Source organism: Lycorma delicatula, chromosome 1 (genome assembly GCF_047948215.1).
Source record: "Lycorma delicatula isolate Av1 chromosome 1, ASM4794821v1, whole genome shotgun sequence".
Classification (NCBI taxonomy): Eukaryota; Metazoa; Arthropoda; class Insecta; order Hemiptera; family Fulgoridae; genus Lycorma; species Lycorma delicatula.
This window is the reverse complement of record NC_134455.1, coordinates 222,970,894-222,990,308: the sequence shown is the minus strand read 5'-3', so window position 1 is coordinate 222,990,308 and position 19,415 is coordinate 222,970,894. Positions and strand designations below refer to the sequence as shown.

At 32.9% G+C, this 19,415-nt stretch overlaps 1 protein-coding gene across 7 annotated transcripts in view; it reads right to left on the bottom strand.

Annotated features, from left to right (window-relative positions):
* The window catches only part of LOC142329030 (tubulin polyglutamylase TTLL13-like), a 182,900-nt gene that overhangs the window by 77,077 nt on the left and 86,408 nt on the right, over nt 1–19,415 (bottom strand). For all 7 annotated transcript variants that reach the window (XM_075373302.1, XM_075373294.1, XM_075373286.1 and 4 more), the window contains one exon: nt 16,089–16,189. In XM_075373302.1, coding sequence (XP_075229417.1) covers nt 16,089–16,189 — 101 coding nt within the window. The remainder of the gene's footprint in view (nt 1–16,088; nt 16,190–19,415) is intronic.

Here is a 19,415-nt window from a genome sequence, read left to right as displayed (position 1 = left end):
CAAATAGTCATAAATGTCAATAGTAAATAATAAATAGAGATTACACACAAGACAGAGTTTAAAATAAATAATCCGGAATTTATTCCACATAGATAAACAGAAAACCAGAATTCAGACGTATTAACAAAAGATACAACAAAAAAAGATAAAACAAAAGATACATTAACCACTAGTTTTGTATTAACAAACAATAGTATACTAGATAAGACAAGTATAAAGTTCTTTCACTGACAAATCCTCCCACTATTATATTTTCTAACTACTTTCATAATAATTGGTAGGAATCTGTTACTCAGGCCCACTTTACTGGTCTTGTTACAATAATCTTTGTCTTCAAATATCTTGTCTTTAAGCAGAATTTTAAGCTTAGAAAAGAGCAAAAAATCCAGGGAGCCATGTCTGGTGAGTAAGGAGCCTGCTGAAGTTATTCAATCCTGTATATTGTAATGAATCTCTGGACAAGTTGTGATGTGCGGCTGGAATGTTGTGATGAATTTTCCAATCCTCATTTACCCAAAGCTGTGGTCACTTGCATAGGACAGCATCTCTTATCTGACAAAGAACACTTATGTACTCTTTATGGGCAGTTTTGTCCTTGAGGAGCATACTTGTGATGAATCATGTTTTTATAACCAAAAATAGACTGTTAAAAGAAGACACATTGCTTTGTGATTGCCTGGCTTTCTTTTACTGCAGATAACTTTGAGTTTTCCAATGGGATGATCGTGCCTTGGTCTCAGGGTCATAGATATAGGCCAAAGTTGCATCTCTGGTTATTTTTTTCATAAAATCAGGATCACTATTTATTGTCTTTCCAGCATCTCTTGCGCAACTTATAGTTGGTTTTTCTTTGGTCATGAGTGAGAGGTTTTGAGATAAATTTTGCTTTTGTGTACTGTATCCTGAGATCTTCGGTTAAAATTGATTACACTAAGTCAAATGAAATCCTGACTTAATCATCAAGCTCTCTAATTGTTATTTGATGATTATTCATCACCTCAGTCGAACTTTCACTTTCAAGAGATGTTTGGCCAACTTAGAATTGTTAATATCACTCTGTAATTTGTATAATACCCACAACTTGATCACCAAAAACTAAAGTTTCTGCAGAATTTAATTCAGATTCTCTGCTTAACCCGTTCAATCATTTCAAAGAACAACAAAAACACAAGTACTACTAACACATTTCATGGCTATTAAACAGCAACTGGCTGCAATGGCAGCAAAACAGTGACATATGCAACCATTATAATTCAACATCACATTCTAAAACAGTTCTCCTCCTGCACTACAACTGGTTACTCCAATAAAAAATAAGCTCGGATTCTTTTTGATCACACCTCATATTCCAGATTTTGGCAGGTACCATCACCCATGGAAAATATTTCATTTGTACTGACAGAAGGAAATGTCTTCAAAGCAGCTCTTTAGCAGAGCTGGTAAATATATTTGTCTTCATCAGGTATCAGAATCCAGGATTGGAGTTTTATTATGAATGAGGCTGATGTGAATATAGCAAGTGAGACTTTTTCAAATGCAGTTAACACCATATTAATGCCAATACTCCTAAAACAGTTTCAAAACAAGGCAAATTTCCTTAATGGTTTTCTGACCTTTTAATCAAATGTCTTCTAAAAAAGAGACAATGCATCAGAGGTTTAAAGGTACACGTAACCAGAAAAAAACTATTATGGAATTGCAAGATTAAGTTACTAAATTGAAATACTTATGTTCCAGAAACAAAACAGCACAAGTTATGTCAGTTGACAATTTGAGAAATTGTTAACAAACCTACAGCTATTACAGTTAATGGTAGGATAATTTCTGAGAAAAAAGAACTTTTTCAGGAATTTATCAGCCACTGCACTTCTATTTACCAATTCCCAGATATTCAGATGATAGTTAAAGTATTGCACGATGAGTACCCATATTCCCTTAACCGCAATATTCCACAAGTGTTATTGGACAACTTTCAAATATCTAACTTTCTTAGGTTTCTATTTTTAGTTTTTAATTATTTTTTTAACATCAGGACCATTCATATTAGAATTAAAATTAACCAAAAAATGTTAGAATACATTACAAAATGCACTTATCAAATCACAAAGTCAACTGATATATTATCTCAACCTCAATCTCAGAAATTTTCTTAAGACACATCTTTAATTGTTTTAATACAACTTGGGAATCTAGATGCATAACAGCAGTGAATTATAAAAATTTACCTAATGAAAAGGAAGATTTTTCTAAACAATGCACTGTTTGGTTTTGGTAATTTGATCAACCTTACATTTCTGATATTGTAATCAAGAGTCAAAAATGACCTAATAATTGATTCTAATTTTATTTAGGGTGGACAAATGAAAAGAAAATTTATCTTAAGATAAATCAGGGTATAAATACTTTAAATAATAGAGTCTAAATTAAAATTAAGCATGTAATTTCTCTAGCATCTGAATATGAGCTAACCATAGATTGTTCTCAATTACAATTCCCATGTACTAAATCCAATTACAGTGCTTCAGAAAACACTACTATCACAGCTATCAACAAAACTTATTTATTTTAATGTAAGGACATAAAAAACCAAAAGAACTTATAAGACCAAAATTAAATTATGTTATTTTGTTGCATTAAGGATTAATTCATTGTGATTGAATCAGAGTGTCAAAGAACAAATATCAGAATAAACGTCAAAAAACTAATCTAACCTGCTCAGATCGGGTTGGATACTCTATCATCTACAAATACTGCTATGGAGTAGAGCCCCTAAAAAAATCCAGTACATACTCATTATTAAAAACTAAGAACAACATACAACCCAAACTAAGTTCATACGGGACTCCATATGACAAGTATTGTAATAGCTCACCTGAAACTTCCTGAAAGATAAGATTAAACCACTAAAGAGGCAGTACTCTAATTCCTGCACTAATCAACTTTTCTAGCAGTAAAATGTGATCAGTTGTATCAAAGGCTTTTGAAACTTCATAATAGTCCACAAACCTCTTGAAATAGTAGTTATTAATGTATGAAAAGATGTTTGAATATATTCAGAAAAAACACATTAATAAACACAATAACAAACTCAGCATTAACTCCCTCCCTAAAGCCACAATGTGCATAAGCAAAACATTAACAGATTTCAAATAGCAAGTAAAGAATTTGTTACAAGTTTTCCTAGAATTTTTGTGAAAGTAGAAAGCAAAGTAATAGGCAAGCTGTTTTCTTACTGTGAAATAAATATGAAATAATCAAAAGCCTCTTGAATAATAATTATTGGTGGAGAATATTTTAATCATAGTCAATAAATTAATTAATTAATCATATAGTCAGACTTGTTTAAATGTATTATCTTTTTCTATTAATAATAATTTGTCAAATGCCATTAATCAAGTATAAAAACTTTTAAAAAAATCATTAACTTCAAATTATAAAAGACAGTGATTTGTAACATAACTATTTGCATGTAGATTATAATTTCTGTATAATGCATCATATAGTCTCTCTATGAATCATGAGATCTTGCTGACAGTGAGGGGGCTTGAGTGGTTACTGATACAGAGTAGCTGGACCGAAGATGCAACCATATCGGAGTGGTATCTGTTGAAAGCCAGACAAAGGAATGATTCATGAAAGAGGGCAGCAGCTCTTTCAGTAATTGTTAGGGACGTAGGTCTTAAATGGTCATATCAACATCATTTATTGTGATTGAATCAGAGTGCCAAAGAACAAAGATCAAAATAAACATCAAAAAACCTTACTCTTCTGCGCAGCTGAAAGCAACGGAAAACTACAGCTGCTTTTTTTCGAAGAAAATGTAACTCTCTCTATTTTCATAACAAATATGGAGGCGCCTTCCTTGGTAAAATATTCCAGAGGGAAACTAGTTCCCCATTTGGATCTCTGGGTTGGGACTACTAAAGAAGGGACTACACCAGAAAATTAAAAAATAACAATCTATGAGTCGGAACATGGAATGTTAAAAGTCTAAAAAAGGTTGGTAAGTTATAAAATTTAAAGAGGGAAATGGATTGATTAAATGTAAATGTAGGAGAAATTAGCAAGGTTGAGTGGGAAGAGGAACATGACTTTTGGTAAAGTGATTTTTAGAATAATTAACACAGCTTCAAATAAAGGGCAGGCAGAAGTAGGTTTCTTGAACAAGAAGATAGGGAAGAGGATAGAGAGTATTTCAAAATGCATAGCGACCGAATCATTATAATAAGGATAAAATCAAAACCTAAGCCGACAACGATTGCTTACAAGGCTCATTATGAGGATGAGATAGAGTGTGTATATGAAGAAATTGACAAAGCAATTAAACACATAAAAGGGGATGAAAATTTAATAATAGTTGGAGATTGGAATGCAAGCATCTGAAAAGGCAAGAAAGGAAATATTATGGGTAAATATGGGCTGGGCAAAATGAATGAAAGAGGGGACCAACTTATAGAGCGTTTCATGAAGTAAAAACTAGTAATTGCCACACCCAGTTTAAAAATCATAATAGAAAAATATACACATGGAACAAGCCAGGTGATATCACCTGGCATCAGATAGATTATATCATGGTTAAGCAAAGATTTAGACATCAACTCATTAACTGCAAAGCTTACCTGGAGCAGACATTGATAGTGACCATAATTTAGTGATAATGAAATGTAGATTGGGGTTTAAAAACCCAAAGAAAAGGTGTCAGATGAATCGGTAGAATTTAGATAAGCTTGAGAAGAGAGGTAAAGAATATTTTTGAGGAGGACATCGCAAGAGGTCTGAGTAAAAAAGGTAAGGTAGAGAATGTAGAAAAAGAATAATGTTTAAAAAAAATTCTTAAATCAGCAGAAGCAAACTTAGGCGGAACAAAGAAAACTGGTAGAAAACCTTGGATATCAGAGGATATATATTGCAGCTGATAGATGAACGTAGAATATATAAGAATGCTAGTTGAAGAAAGTAAAAGGAACTATCGATAATTGAGAAATATTATAAACAGGAAGTGCAAAAGAAGAGTGAATTAAAGAAAAGTGTTCAGAAGTGGAAAGAGAAATGATCATTGGTAAAATAGATGGAGCATACAGGAAAGTTAAGGAAAATTTTGTTATACATATATTAAAATCTAATAATGTGTTAAAAAAAGATGGTGGTACAGCGATTTATATATAATAGAAAAGGAAAGGTTGATAGGTTGGTGGAATATATTGAAGAGTTATACGGAGGCAATGAATTAGGAAATGGTGTTATAGAGGTAAAAGAGGATGTCAAAGAGGATGAAAGTGGAGACACAATACTGAGATCTGAATTTAAGAGAACATTAAAAGATTTAAATGGCAGAAAGGCTCCCGGAATAGATGGAATACCTGCAGAATTACTGCGCAGTGCAGGAGAGGAAGTGATAGATAGAGTATAAAAACTGGTGTGTAATATTTATGAAAAAAGGGAATTTCCATCAGACTTCAAAAAGAGTATTATAGTCATGATACCAAAGAAAGCAAGAGCAGATAAATGTGAAGAATACAGAACAGTTAATTTAACTAGTTATGCATCAAAAATCTTAACTAGAATTCTGTACAGAAGAATTGAGAGAGGAGTGGAAGAAATGTTAGGAGATAACCGATTTGGTTTCAGGTAAAGTATAGGGACAAGGAAAGCAATTTCAGCACTCAGATTAATGATAGAAGGAAAATTAAAGAAAAACAAACCAACATACTTGGCATTTACAGACCTAGAAAAGGCAATCAATACTGTAAACTGGAATAAAATGCTCAGAATTTAAAAAAAATACAGTTCAAGTACAGAGATAGAACAATTGCTAACATTTACAGGACCAAACAGCAACAGTAATAATTAAAGAACATATGAAAGAAGCCGTAGTAAAAAAGGGAGTTCGATAAGGATGTTCCCTATCTCCATTACTTTTTAATCTTTACATAGAATTAGCAGTTAATGATGTTAAACAATTTTGATCCAGAGTAACAGTACAAGGTGAAAAGATAAGGATGTTACGATTTGCTGATGATATAGTAATTCTAGCTGAGAGTAAAAAAGATTTGAAAGAAACAATGAACAATGCCGTTCAACAAGAACATAACAAAAGTAATGAAATGTAGTAGAAATAATGTAGATGGACTACTTAATATAAAAATAGAAAGAGAAAAGATTACACAGGCAGGCATTTTGTTATTTGGGAAGTAAAATTACTAAAGATGGACAGAGCAGGAGCAGTATAAAATGCCAAACAACACAGGTGAAACGAGGCTTCAGTCAGAAGTATAATTTGTTTACATCAAAAATTAATTTAAACACCAGGAAAACATTTTTGAAAGTTTATTTTTGAAGCATAGCTTTATATGGAAGTGAAACTTGGATGATTGGAGTACCTGAGAAGAAAAGATTAGAAGCTTTTGAAATGTGGTACTATAGGAGAATATTAAAAATCAGATGGGTGGATAAAGTGACAAATGAAGAGGTGTTGCATCAAATTGATGAAGAAAGAAGCATTTAGAAATATATAGTTAAGAGACAGACTTATAGGCCACATATTAAGGCATCCTGGAATAGTCGCTTTAATATTGGAGGGACAGATAGAAAGGAAAAATTGTGCAGGCAGGCAACGTTTGGAATATATAAAACCAACTGTTAGGGATGTAGGTTGTAAGGTGTATACTGAAATGAAATAACTGGCAAGGAATCTTGGAGAGCTACATCAAATTAGCTGAAGACAAAAAAAATAATGAATATAAACAAACAATTATACATACAACATAATTAATTCATACCATGGAAGTAATACAAATATCTCTCTTAAAAACATAAAAATATGGAGATCTTAATATGCAAAAATATGTATGAAGGAGTTTTGCAATGGCTTTTTTTAACACAACATTCAAGAAGTGAAGTTCTTCATCATTCAGTATATCATTTAATTTCACAAAAAATTAACTTTTATCTAAACATCTGATTAAAAACATGGGCAAAGCATTATAATATTGGCAATCTAAGAAAATAAGACTACACAGAATTAATTACTTCCTTGTATGAAGTAAAGGAAGTATTGTGATCGCGAAAAATTTCAGTTTCTAAATTTCAACGGAAATATCTATTTGACCATTTCTGAATCCATTTTGACTAGTTTCTGCATGGCATCTATACGTATGTATGTATGTATATATGTACGTCTGTATCTCGCATTAACTCAAAAACAATTAGCCATAGGATGTTGAAATTCTGAATTTAGGACTTCTAGTTAGAATTTGGACTTTTTCTTAACTGCAGTAATAAGCCCTCATTGGGAGCTTTTCAACGATATATCATAAGTGGTACTTATTTTGATTGGTTCCAGAATTGTGGCCAAATAAAATTTTAATTAGCCTACTTTTAAGGCTGGGCCAAAATTTAAGGCAAGGCCAAAATATTTGTATTTTAGCCACATATGAAGATTTAAACAGTATAAACTGTTACATACAATAATACACAATATACTGTTTACATCATAGGGTAAAAATTAAAAGAAAATCCTTTCTGTGTAAATAATTATTTAACTTTTGTCCTTACGAAAACTTTAAAATCGAATAGAAAAACTGTTCAAAGCTGACAATAAATGATAAACAAAATAGTGAAATTATAATGAAAGAAATAATAAAGGAAAATAGTTTCCAAAGCAGTCAGTGGTTCCCAAAAAAAAACCATTGGAGAAAAACTAACAATGGAGACTTTACAGATATGGAGACTGCTAAAAGTCAGATAAGAGGTTACTACGCAGCTGATGACAAAAGTCCTTTTAGTTATACATTCTTCAATTTGTGTAGTCTCACATATATGTACACCAATCAGACTTAGAATTAATAAGATGATAAAACAAAATATTAGTCCCAAAGATGACCACATGTGGTTCCTTTTTAACATTTATTCTACTTTTTACATTAAGATATCTTTGAATAAACCCTTTTTCAATAAGTTTTCTGTTAATTCAATTTCTTTGTTAGAAAAAAGAAGAGTATAACAAAGTAGTTATTTCAGCTATACAGATTATATATATACGAGGTGCGACAATAAAGTAATGAGACTGATTTTTCTTTGCAAGATGTGGCAACCCTGCAGCTTGCGTAGGAACACCATCTTTGACCTTGGTCTATAAGCTACTTCTAGTCCAAGCAGCACATTGATGCAACTGCTCAGTTGTGAGTTGTGCTGTAATAAGTGAACACTATTTGTGTCTCTCGTCACAGAAATGAAACCGCAAAATATTGCGCAACGGTATGCCATTTCTTTTTGCGTTAAATTGGTTGAAAACACGACGACAACTTATGGTAAGCTTCAGAAGGCTTTTGGAGAGGAGGTTATGTCAAGAGCTCACGTTTTTCAGTAGCATAAAATTTTTAGTAAAGGCAGAACGAATGTTGAAGACCTCAGTGGACAACCATCAACCTCACGGACAGATGTCAACTTGATAAGGGTGCGTGAAATCGTACGATCTGATCGAAGATTATCCGTAAAAATGATTGCAGAAGAACTCAACATCAATCGAGAAACGGTTCGTCTAATATTAACTGAAGATCTTGGTATGAGAAAGATTTGTGCAAAGATGGTCCCCAAAAATCTCACACAACAACAGCGAGAAACACGGAAAAATGTGGCAGCCGATCTGTTAGAGCAAACAGAAATCAATCCAGATTTGTTGAGCCGTGTCATCACTGGTGATGAAGGTTGGTTTTTTCAATACGATCCAGAGACAAAATGCCAAAGTTCGCAATGGTGCTCAAAGGGATCACCCAGACCAAAAAAAGCTCACATGTCAAAGTCAAAAGTGAAATGCATGCTTGTGTGCTTCTTCGATTCCAAGGGAACTGTTCATAAAGAGTGGGTGCCTCCTGGACAAACAGTTAACCAATATTTCTACAAAGAAATTTTAGAAAGACTTCGTAAATGAGTTCTTCGTGTCCGTGCCAACAATGCTGATAATTGGATTCTGCATCACGATAATGCGCCATCCCATACTGCTCTGTCAGTACAGCAATTTTTAACCTCAAAACAAATTTCAGTACTACCACAGGCCACCTTATTCACCAGATATCGCTATGCGACTTTTTTCTATTTCCAAGAGTCAAAATGGCAATGAAGGGATACCATTTTCAAACAACACAAGATGTCCAAAAAGCTGTGACGAGGGTCTTGGAGGATATTACAGATGAGTTCCAGAAATGTTACCATCAATGGCAGAAGCGCTGGAATAAGTGTGTGCAATCAGAGGGGAACTACTTTGAAGGAGACAACACTAAACATGACTAAAACGGTATGCAACATTTTTTTTTTAAATCAGTCTCATTACATTATTGTCGCACCTCGTATATGGTATACATGTGCTTACCATATATACTAGCAGTCCCAGCAATGCTTCGCTATTGCTAGATTTGAGTATACATATAGATCAAATGAACACAAGTGAAAGTTTGATAAAACATTAACAAAATGACCATTACTGAACTTCACAAAATTTAACCTTTCCCTTTCACCCTTTTCCCATTTTAATTTTACCATATTCCAATTCCCTTTTTCTCCCCCTTTCCACTTCCTTCTCCCACTTTTTTTATTTTAATTCCCTTTCCCCTTTCCATTCCCTTTTACCATTTTCCCCTTTACCTTTTTGATTTTTTCTGATTTTTCCCTTTTCCCTGCACATAAATCGGTCCAGTAGTTTTTTAGTCTAGCAGACACACATATCAGAAACATTGAAATGAAACTAAAATATTTAGTATAACGTGTGTTGCTTTTACATCCAACAGATAGCGCTTGTTGGGTAAAGTTAACAAAAATAAAAGAACACACAGCTTGTATTTGCCAAAAGAAATTGGACTTTAATTAGAAAGAAAACAAATGAATTTATGTTAAAACATAACCTTAAAAAATTAAAAGAAATTATGAAATTAACATAACTGATAATAATACATAAATACAGGAAATAGACATTTTTCATATAATAGATTTTTGAGAGTAAGGATTAAACAAAGCCTGAAAAAGGAGAACATAAAATACCTTATTAACAATTAGATACTTATAACCATAACATCAATAAAAATAGAGTAACTGGAAAACTGTTGCATTACTGACATATTCTGTAATAATGAAAATAGCAATGAACAAATGTCATTAACTTAGAAAAATGAACTAAAACAATTCTCATTATTGGCACTGGCCATTTCTGAATTATGAACATCATCATACTTTTTTTTTTGTCTTCAGTCATTTGACTGGTTTGATGCAGCTCTCCAAGATTCCCTATCTAGTGCTAGCCGTTTCATTTCAGTATACCCTCTACATCCTACATCCCTAACAATTTGTTTTACATATACCAAACGTGGTCTGCTTACACAATTTGTTTCTTCTACCTATCCTTCCAATATTAAAGCGACTATTCCAGGATGCCTTAGTATGTGGCCTATAAGTCTGTCTCTTCTTTTAACTATATTTTTCCAAATGCTTCTTTCTTCATTTATTTGTCGCAATACCTCTTCATTTTTCACTTTATCCACCCATCTGATTTTTAACATTCTCCTATAGCACCACATTTCAAAAGCTTCTAATCTTTTCTTCTCAGATACTCCGATTGTCCAAGTTTCACTTCCATATAAAGCGACACTCCAAACCTACAATTTCAAAAAAATTTTCCTGACATTTAAATTAATTTTTGATGTAAACAAATTATATTTCTTACTGAAGGCTCGTTTAGCTTGTGCTATTCGGCATTTTATATCGCTCCTGCTTCGTCCATCTTTAGTAATTCTACCTCCCAAATAACAAAATTCTTCTACCTCCATAATCTTTTCTCCTCCTATTTTCACACTCAGTGGTCCATCTTTGTTATTTCTACTGCATTGAATTACTTTTGTTTTCTTCTTGTTTATTTTCATGCGATAGTTCTTGCTGCGTAGGACTTCATCTATGCCGTTCATTGTTTCTTCTAAATCCTTTTTACTCTCGGCTAGAATTACTATATCATCAGCAAATCGTAGCATCTTTATCTTTTCATCTTGTACTGTTACTCCGAATCTAATTGTTCTTTAACATCATTAACTGCTAGTTCCATGTAAAGATTAAAAAGTAACGGAGATAGGGAACATCCTTTTCGGACTCCCTTTCTTATTACGGCTTCTTTCTTATGTTCTTCAATTGTTACTGTTGCTGTTTGGTTCCTGTACATGTTAGCAATTGTTCTTCTATCTCTGTATTTGAACCCTAATTTTTTTAAAATGCTGAACATATTATTCCAGTCTACATTATCGAATGCCTTTTCTAGGTCTATAAACGCCAAGTATGTTGGTTTGTTTTTCTTTAATCTTACTTCTACTATTAATCTGAGGCCTAAAATTGCTTCTCTTGTCCCTATACTTTTCCTGAAACCAAATTGGTCTTCTCCTAACACTTCCTCCACTCTCCTCTCAATTCTTCTGTATAGAATTCTAGTTAAGATTTTTGATTCATGACTAGTTAAACTAATTGTTCTTAATTCTTCACATTTATCTGCCCCTGCTTTCTTTGGTATCATTACTATTACACTTTTTTTTAAGTCTGACGGAAATTTTATCTTATTTTTTATTTTATTTTATTTTATTTTATTTTACTACAATGAAAAAGGGGACTTTTTCATAAATATTACACACCAGTTTGTATAATCTATCAATCGCTTCCTCACCTGCACTACGCAGTAATTCTACAGGTATTTCGTCTATTCCAGGAGCATTTCTGCCATTTAAATCTTTTAATGCTCTCTTAAATTCAGATCTCAGTATTGTTTCTCCTATTTCATCCTACTCAACTTCCTCTTCTTCCTCTATAACACCATTTCCTAATTCATTTCCTCCGTATAACTCTTCAATATATTCCACCCATCTATCGACTTTACCTTTCGTATTATATATTGGTGTACCATCTTTGTTTAACACATTATTAGTTTTTAATTTATGTACCCCAAAATTTTCCTTAACTTTCCTGTAAGCTCCGTCTATTTTACCAATGTTCATTTCTCTTTCCACTTCTGAACACTTTTCTTTAATCCACTCTTCTTTCGCCAGTTTGCACTTCCTGTTTATAGCATTTCTTAATTGCCGATAGTTCCTTTTACTTTCTTCATCACTAGCATTCTTATATTTTCTCCGTTCATCCATCAGCTGCAATATATCGTCTGAAACCCAAGGTTTTCTACCAGTTCTCTTTATTCCGCCTAAGTTTGCTTCTGCTGATTTAAGAATTTCCTTTTTAACATTCTTCCATTCTTCTTCTACATTTTCTACCAAACCTTTTTTACTCAGACTTCTTGCGATGTCCTCCTCAAAAATCTTCTTTACCTCCTCTTCCTCAAGCTTCTCTAAATTCCACCGATTCATCTGACACCTTTTCTTCAGGTTTTTATACCCCAATCTACATTTCATTTTCACCAAATTATGGTCGCTATCAATGTCTGCTCCAGGGTAAGTTTTGCAGTCAACGAGTTGATTTCTAAATCTTTGCTTAACCATGATATAATCTATCTGATACCTTACAGTATCGCCTGGCTTTTTCCAAGTGTATATTCTTCTATTATGATTTTTAAATTGGTTGTTGGCAATTACTAAATTATACTTCGAGCAAAACTCTATAAGTCGGTCCCCTCTTTCATTCCTTTTGCCCAGCCCGTATTCACCCAGTATATCCTTCCTTGCCTTTTCCAATGCTTGCATTCCAATCTCCAACTATTATTAAATTTTCATCTCCTTTTACGTGTTTAATTGCTTCATCAATCTCATCGTATACACACTCTACCTCATCATCATCATGGGCGCTTGTAGGCATATAGACGTTAACAATCGTTGTCGGTTTAGGTGTTGATTTTATCTTTACTACAATGATTCTACCACTATGCGTCTTGAAATACTCCACTCTCCTTCCTATCTTCTTGTTCATCACGAAACCTACTCCTGCCTGCCCATTATTTGACGCTGAGTTAATTACTCTAAAATTACCCGACCAAAAGTCGCCTTCCTCTTCCCACCGAACCTCATTAATTCCTACTATATTCACCTTCATCCTACCCATTTCCTTTTTTAAATTTTCTAGCCTACCAACCTTTTTCAAGCTTCTAACATTCCACGCTCCGACTCGTAGAATGTTATTTTTAAGTTTTCTGGTGACCCCTTCCTTAGTAGTCCCCACCCGGAGATCCAAACGGGGGACTATTTTACCTACGGAATATTTTACCAAGGAAGGCACCTCCATTATTGTTGTGTGAAAATGCAGAGAGCCACATTTTCTTGGAAAAAAAAACACAGCTGTAGTTTTCCATTGCTTTCAGCTGCGCAGTACTCAGAGGACTGAATGATGTTGATATGGCCGTTTAAGTCATTGTGACTCATGCCCCTAACAACTACTGAAAGAGCTGCTGCCCTCTTTCAGGAATCATTGCTTAGTCTGGGTCTCAACAGATACCTCTCCGATATGGTTGCACCTTCGGTCCAGCTACTCTGTATCCCTGAGCACTCAAGCCCCTCACCAACGGCAAGGTCTCATGATTCATAGAGAGGGTCATACTTAACATTAAATAATTAATACATGCAACCCTAGTTTAGTGTAGAAAAAAGGCCACGATAATATTCCAGTATAAAAAAGGGTTAAATACAATAATCAAATTGAAATAAGTAAACATATATAATTATGTTTAATTATGTAAATTAATTATTTACATTATTAAATTATTATTTAATTATGTAAATTATGAAATTACAAAGTCCAAAAACATAAATTCACATCAGGAGTAATTTTCTTTAGATTAATATAAGAAGTAATATGAATTCGGTTCATGAATAGATAAGAATTAATCTCGGCAATTAACAAGTTACAAGATTAAATGATAGAGTTAATTACAATAACAACAAATTGTAATAATTAAGCACGTAAAATATGTTGCACATGAACAATGACATAACCTTATATAAGCCACCTCTCGTGACTGCACTTAAGTGAATAAATGGTTTTTTAAACCAAACTTGAAATTGAAATACGTAATGTACGATTAACTGAATGTTTCACAAAATTTACTAATACCGTAACTGTTTACTATAATAAATAATGAAGGATTTGAACATCCCTTAATAACACACGAATAATGGTAAAAAATGAACTCGGGAAATTAAAGTGCACATATACATACAGTTTATCCTTGGCGTAGTCTGTAATGGCGAATCAAAAATAACAGAGGTAACAATTTGTGATTAGAAGTTGAATAATTACGTAGCGCGTCAGATTTGTAATAAGGAGTTTGGAAAGAATACTACATCGATGAAAATGTAATCAGCAACTGGAGAAGATTCGGCGTCGATAGAATTGGCAGTCAGTAGCATTTGAAACACTTTTAGGAGAGACATAATATACAGAATTTGAAGATTAACTTAACAAAGAATGAGGCAAAACAAAACATAGAGATCGGTGAAATCACGAAACACAGACGAGTAGAACTAGAGAATATTTCGACGGAGAAATACCACAACGTTTATGAGAGTATGAATGCGATGAAAATATTTAAACATTATACAAGAGAGACAATTGCAAGCTGATCCATCCAAGGCTGGAGGATCAGCGTTGCGGAACCGCACAACGAGAAAGTCAGGATTAGAATGCCAAACTGGTGGCGTGGTGAGAAGTAGGGGGAAGCAAACCTAGGCAGTGGACAGGAGAGTGTGTGTGTAAAAAACAAGAGATGTGTGCATGTATTAGTATGGGAACGATAGAAAAACGGGGTGTGAAAAAGGCAGCAATGTATAATGCGAGATATGAATACACTGACACTATAGATGACAGAAACAGACAGTCTGGCCGGTGCCAGAAGTGTCGAACACGAAAAACCAAAGCAAGCCTATTATAAAAGTACACAAATGGCAAGCCCAATAAGAAACAGAGTAATAAATTTACCAAGCCTGTAACAAATAACATGACCAACCCTAACTTTAAGATCATCGGAAATAACGTAACTTTACGCAATGGCGTAAACAGCGCTGTTTTAAAAAAGCATGTTTTTAAAATAGCAGGTATATAAAAAACACCCGCATATTTGAATGCAACATTGTGTAAAAATTGCAAAGCAACAGTAAAGATCTTTCAGAGATTTATTATTTTGAACAAACAAACATTTACATAGATGAAATAAGCTCATGCTGCACATATATTACTCTGAATGAACTTCACAACACAGTGGCCAAACTATATAGGAGCATCCAAGAAGAAATCAGGGAGATAGCATAGCAAAAGTGGATCTTGTTACAAAAATTACCATTTTATGGCTTACACAGTCAATTTCAGAAAATTTAAAAACTCAAAAAAGAAGCCTGGAGACAGAGAAAAAGTTCTGTTCAAAAAATGTATTAAAATTTACTGAAATCTCTAGGCCAGAGTGGATGCTGCATTAATCCAGTAAACATTAACAATGAGTAAAATAGACTAGGCTTGATAAGAAAATATAAATGCTATAGTAAAAAATTTCTGCAATAGATTTTGGTGAAGTGTTTTCAGTTAAACAAACAGACAACATAAATAAGAATAAGAGATGGATACAAAGAAATGTTGATTGAATAAACCTTAAGTACTTTTACCAGCAAATCATCCTGACATTGCTGTCTCCGATCTGTTTGGAAAGATGAGCACTTTTCTGGAAGACAATTCTCAACTGTTCAAAAATATAAGATTAAACCATTTAATAAATATGCTTATTAAATTTATTTATAAAATATATGTAAATAAACATAAATATTATGAGGCTAGCATCATGTTGGGACAAATATTTAAATTAGCTTAGTAGTGTTAAAAAGCTAAGTAAATATGCTTTACATTCTGCTACATAACTGAATCAAATCTTCATCTTACTATTTTAACTGAACTTGACTTTTGAAAACTACCGTTATATGTAATATTCTTATTATTCAATGTATTAGTAACTAATTAATTAATTACTATTTAATACAACCCACTTTAATTTTTTAATAGGCAACTATCTACACGTTTAATTAATGCAAAAATTTTAAGAAAAAGTTGTGCACAGAAAAGTAAAATAAGCAGCTCAAACATACCTTGCTAAACCTTCATTGTAAACAAAAATTCTTAAAGGATCTATAGATGTTATCAAGGTATAAACCCTCATGTCAAATTTAAATCCATCAACAAGGTACGGCTACAAAAAAAATTAAATATGAATATTATCTCTCTACAATGAAAAATAACACCAACTAATTTAAATATTAAAACAAATTATCACATAATTTTTAAAAAATAAATCTAGATTATATTTTTTTTGTAACGCAATAAAAACTACGCAATAACTACATACTGTTTACTAGCATAATGACATTAAATAATAATATTTCAATTTCTCAGTGCTATAGTGATAAAATGATCAAATTATGAAAAAACAAACTATATTTATTATTAATACATCATTAAAACTAAATTTTACTCAAGTTAAATGATTTGTTTACATTTGTTACAAGTAGCAAACAGTAACTAATCAGAAAGCGTAGGTTTTCTGATAGTAAACTACCCCAATCAAAGCCCTCTCTGTGAATTGATAAACCCCTTTTTACCCATGATGGAATGGAGACAGTATATGTGTTTGGGGTAAGAGGTTGTGTGTGCGTTACAATTTTCCTCAAAAACTACTCTGTCACTTTTTGTGCGGTTTTTAAATTACATAGATATCACTTCAGAGCAGATTCTTAGACATGTTTTATGGTTACAGGTCACAAGGGAGCACTGCAATAGACGTGTTTCTCTAAAACAGATGGGCTAATTTTTATGCAGTTTTTTGCATTACACAGGTATCACCTCAAAGCAGATTCTTAGATTAGTTTTACAGTTATAGGCCACCAGGGAGCATTGCAGTAGATATGTTTCTTCAAATGGACTTTGTGAGTTTTTTAAGATTTTTAATTGTATCACTTGTTCTTTCATGTGTATCAGCCACCACTGCTCACCTTGACACCATGCTGGCACATTTTAGTAGCCAGTATGCCAAGTTATTCTTCAATGGGTCTCGAGATGGCTACTCTCCCTATTGGACTGTCCATGACATGATCTCAGTTTACTAACTTAAGTACTTCTCCATTTTTTATAAGGGTGAGATATCTCCATCACTACAACTTACAGATAAGGGATATGGTTGTTCCATACAAACAAATTATTCCTTAATGATGAATATTTAATATATTATCCCATTATTTAACTTTAATATTTGAAAATTGAAACTGACATAACAGATTTTTTTTTTTTATTAATATATTTTTAACTTATAATTACACGATGCACATGGTGGGTGAGGTTCAGAGTTGCTAGGTTCTTTTTGTGTGACCCACCCAGGTTGGTCTAGTGGTGAATGCATCTTCACAAATCAGCTGATTTCAAAGTCAAGAGTTCCAACATTCAAATCCTAGTAAAGGCAGTTACTTTTATACAAATTTGAATACAAGATCATGGATACCAGTGTTCTTTGGCAGTTGGGTTTCAATTAACCACACATTTTAGAAATGGTTAACCTGAAACTGTACAAGACTAGACTTCACTTTCACTCATTACATATCATCCTCACTCATCCTCTGAAGTAATACCTGATGGTGATTCCCAGAGGCTAAACAGGAAAAAAAGGTTCTTTTTGTGTAACCAAATTTTACAGCTACAAATTAACAACTAATAACTTTACACCTGTTTCATTCTGTTTTATATAAAAAGGAATTCTTTTAATCTAACAATTTTGTACTGTTCACCCAGTGTCAACATTTTAAACACCGCCTTAAATTTATGTCAAATTAAATAATTTTGAATTGTTTTAAATGAGAGTAATTATGTGGATTGGTTGAAGTGTAATTCACAGTTACTATAACTCATAAATGAAAAGAGAGAATCAAATGAATTAAACATGGCATAAAAGTAAATTTAACTGCTACAAAATCTTACATTTATTTTTTCATGCAGTCACTTTTACAACTACACATTTTTCCCAATGGTGAACCAGTTTTCTCAATTCATCAATGAAGAATGCTGACGGTCTTTCTTTGATCCACGACCTCACCATATCCTTCAGTTTATCATCCATGGTAAAATAAATACCATTAATATCTCCCTTTAATTCCAGAAAGAAGTGAAAATCACAGGACACCAAATCTCATGAAAATGAAAGGTGTTCAATAGATTCTAATTTTAACTTCACAAGAGCATCGGTGGTTGCAAGAATGTGTGTTGTCAAGTATTATAATTTTTATAATTTACAGAATTATGGTTCCATAGATTGTCAAACATAACATATATCTTAAGGAGTTTATCTTCTCTATGTATCGCAGAGAATTTACAGGTGACCCAACTTCTAGGTAATCATTCAAGTACAAATGTCTGGAATCCCAAAATATTGTTAAGAGAATTATTTTACAGAGGGTTGAATTTTGAATTTTTTGATTGAGGCCAACCAGCAGAGGCTGATTGGCCTCATTCAAAAAACATATAAATGTTATTTATATGTATATCTTTTCAGTGAAAAAAAAAGGTCTGATTACACAATTTTTCATTACACTACACCAAACATTAACTTCAGGCGTGTTGTGTAGTTTCTAAAAAATTACATGTGGGTTTTCAGATCCCCAAATTCATGATTTGTGTCTGTTGACACACCCATTAATATGAAATGTGTGGCTTTATTCATAAAAATGATAAATGAAATGTTTTTCTCCATCATCAGGTTTCAATTCCTGCAGTAGCTGGATTTTATATTCACGTAATTTCAATATTTTGTGTAAAACTTTGTGAATTGTTGTTTTTGGAATAGCTCAAGGCTTCAACAATAGATGGATTTGTTAAGACTTCTGATTGCAGATTGTCTAATTCATTCAACAGTTTTGTCTGATACTCGTGTTCTGCCATTTGATTTTTTCTTAAGAACAGATTCAGTTTCTTCAAACTGTTCGAACCAATATCGTATATTAATTTCATGTGGTGGCTCTTTTCCATATTCATGTCAAACTAAAATTATGGACTTTAATTCAGCCTGCCAAAACACAATTTGCTTTTTCTTAAACAATGATCATAGTAACAAACTACACACAGCTCAGCAACAACACAGAAACTGGTGTGGTGGTTTGAACTTCTGTTACACAAACTTTTGGGCTGGAGACTATCAGGGCTACAAACATAACTTCTCAAAATTTCCCAATTGCTTTGATCTGAATTACAGAAATCCCACCATTCTTTCATGAAGACCCTGCATTTAATATAGTCAATATTACAAAAGGTTAATTTGACAGGTCAAATCTTGGACTAGGTTAAATAATTAGACAGCCTATACAGGGTTGGGATGCAGTCACTGATAAAGAATTGATAATGTTGAGCTTTACAAGTGATAAATGTAACCATTAACA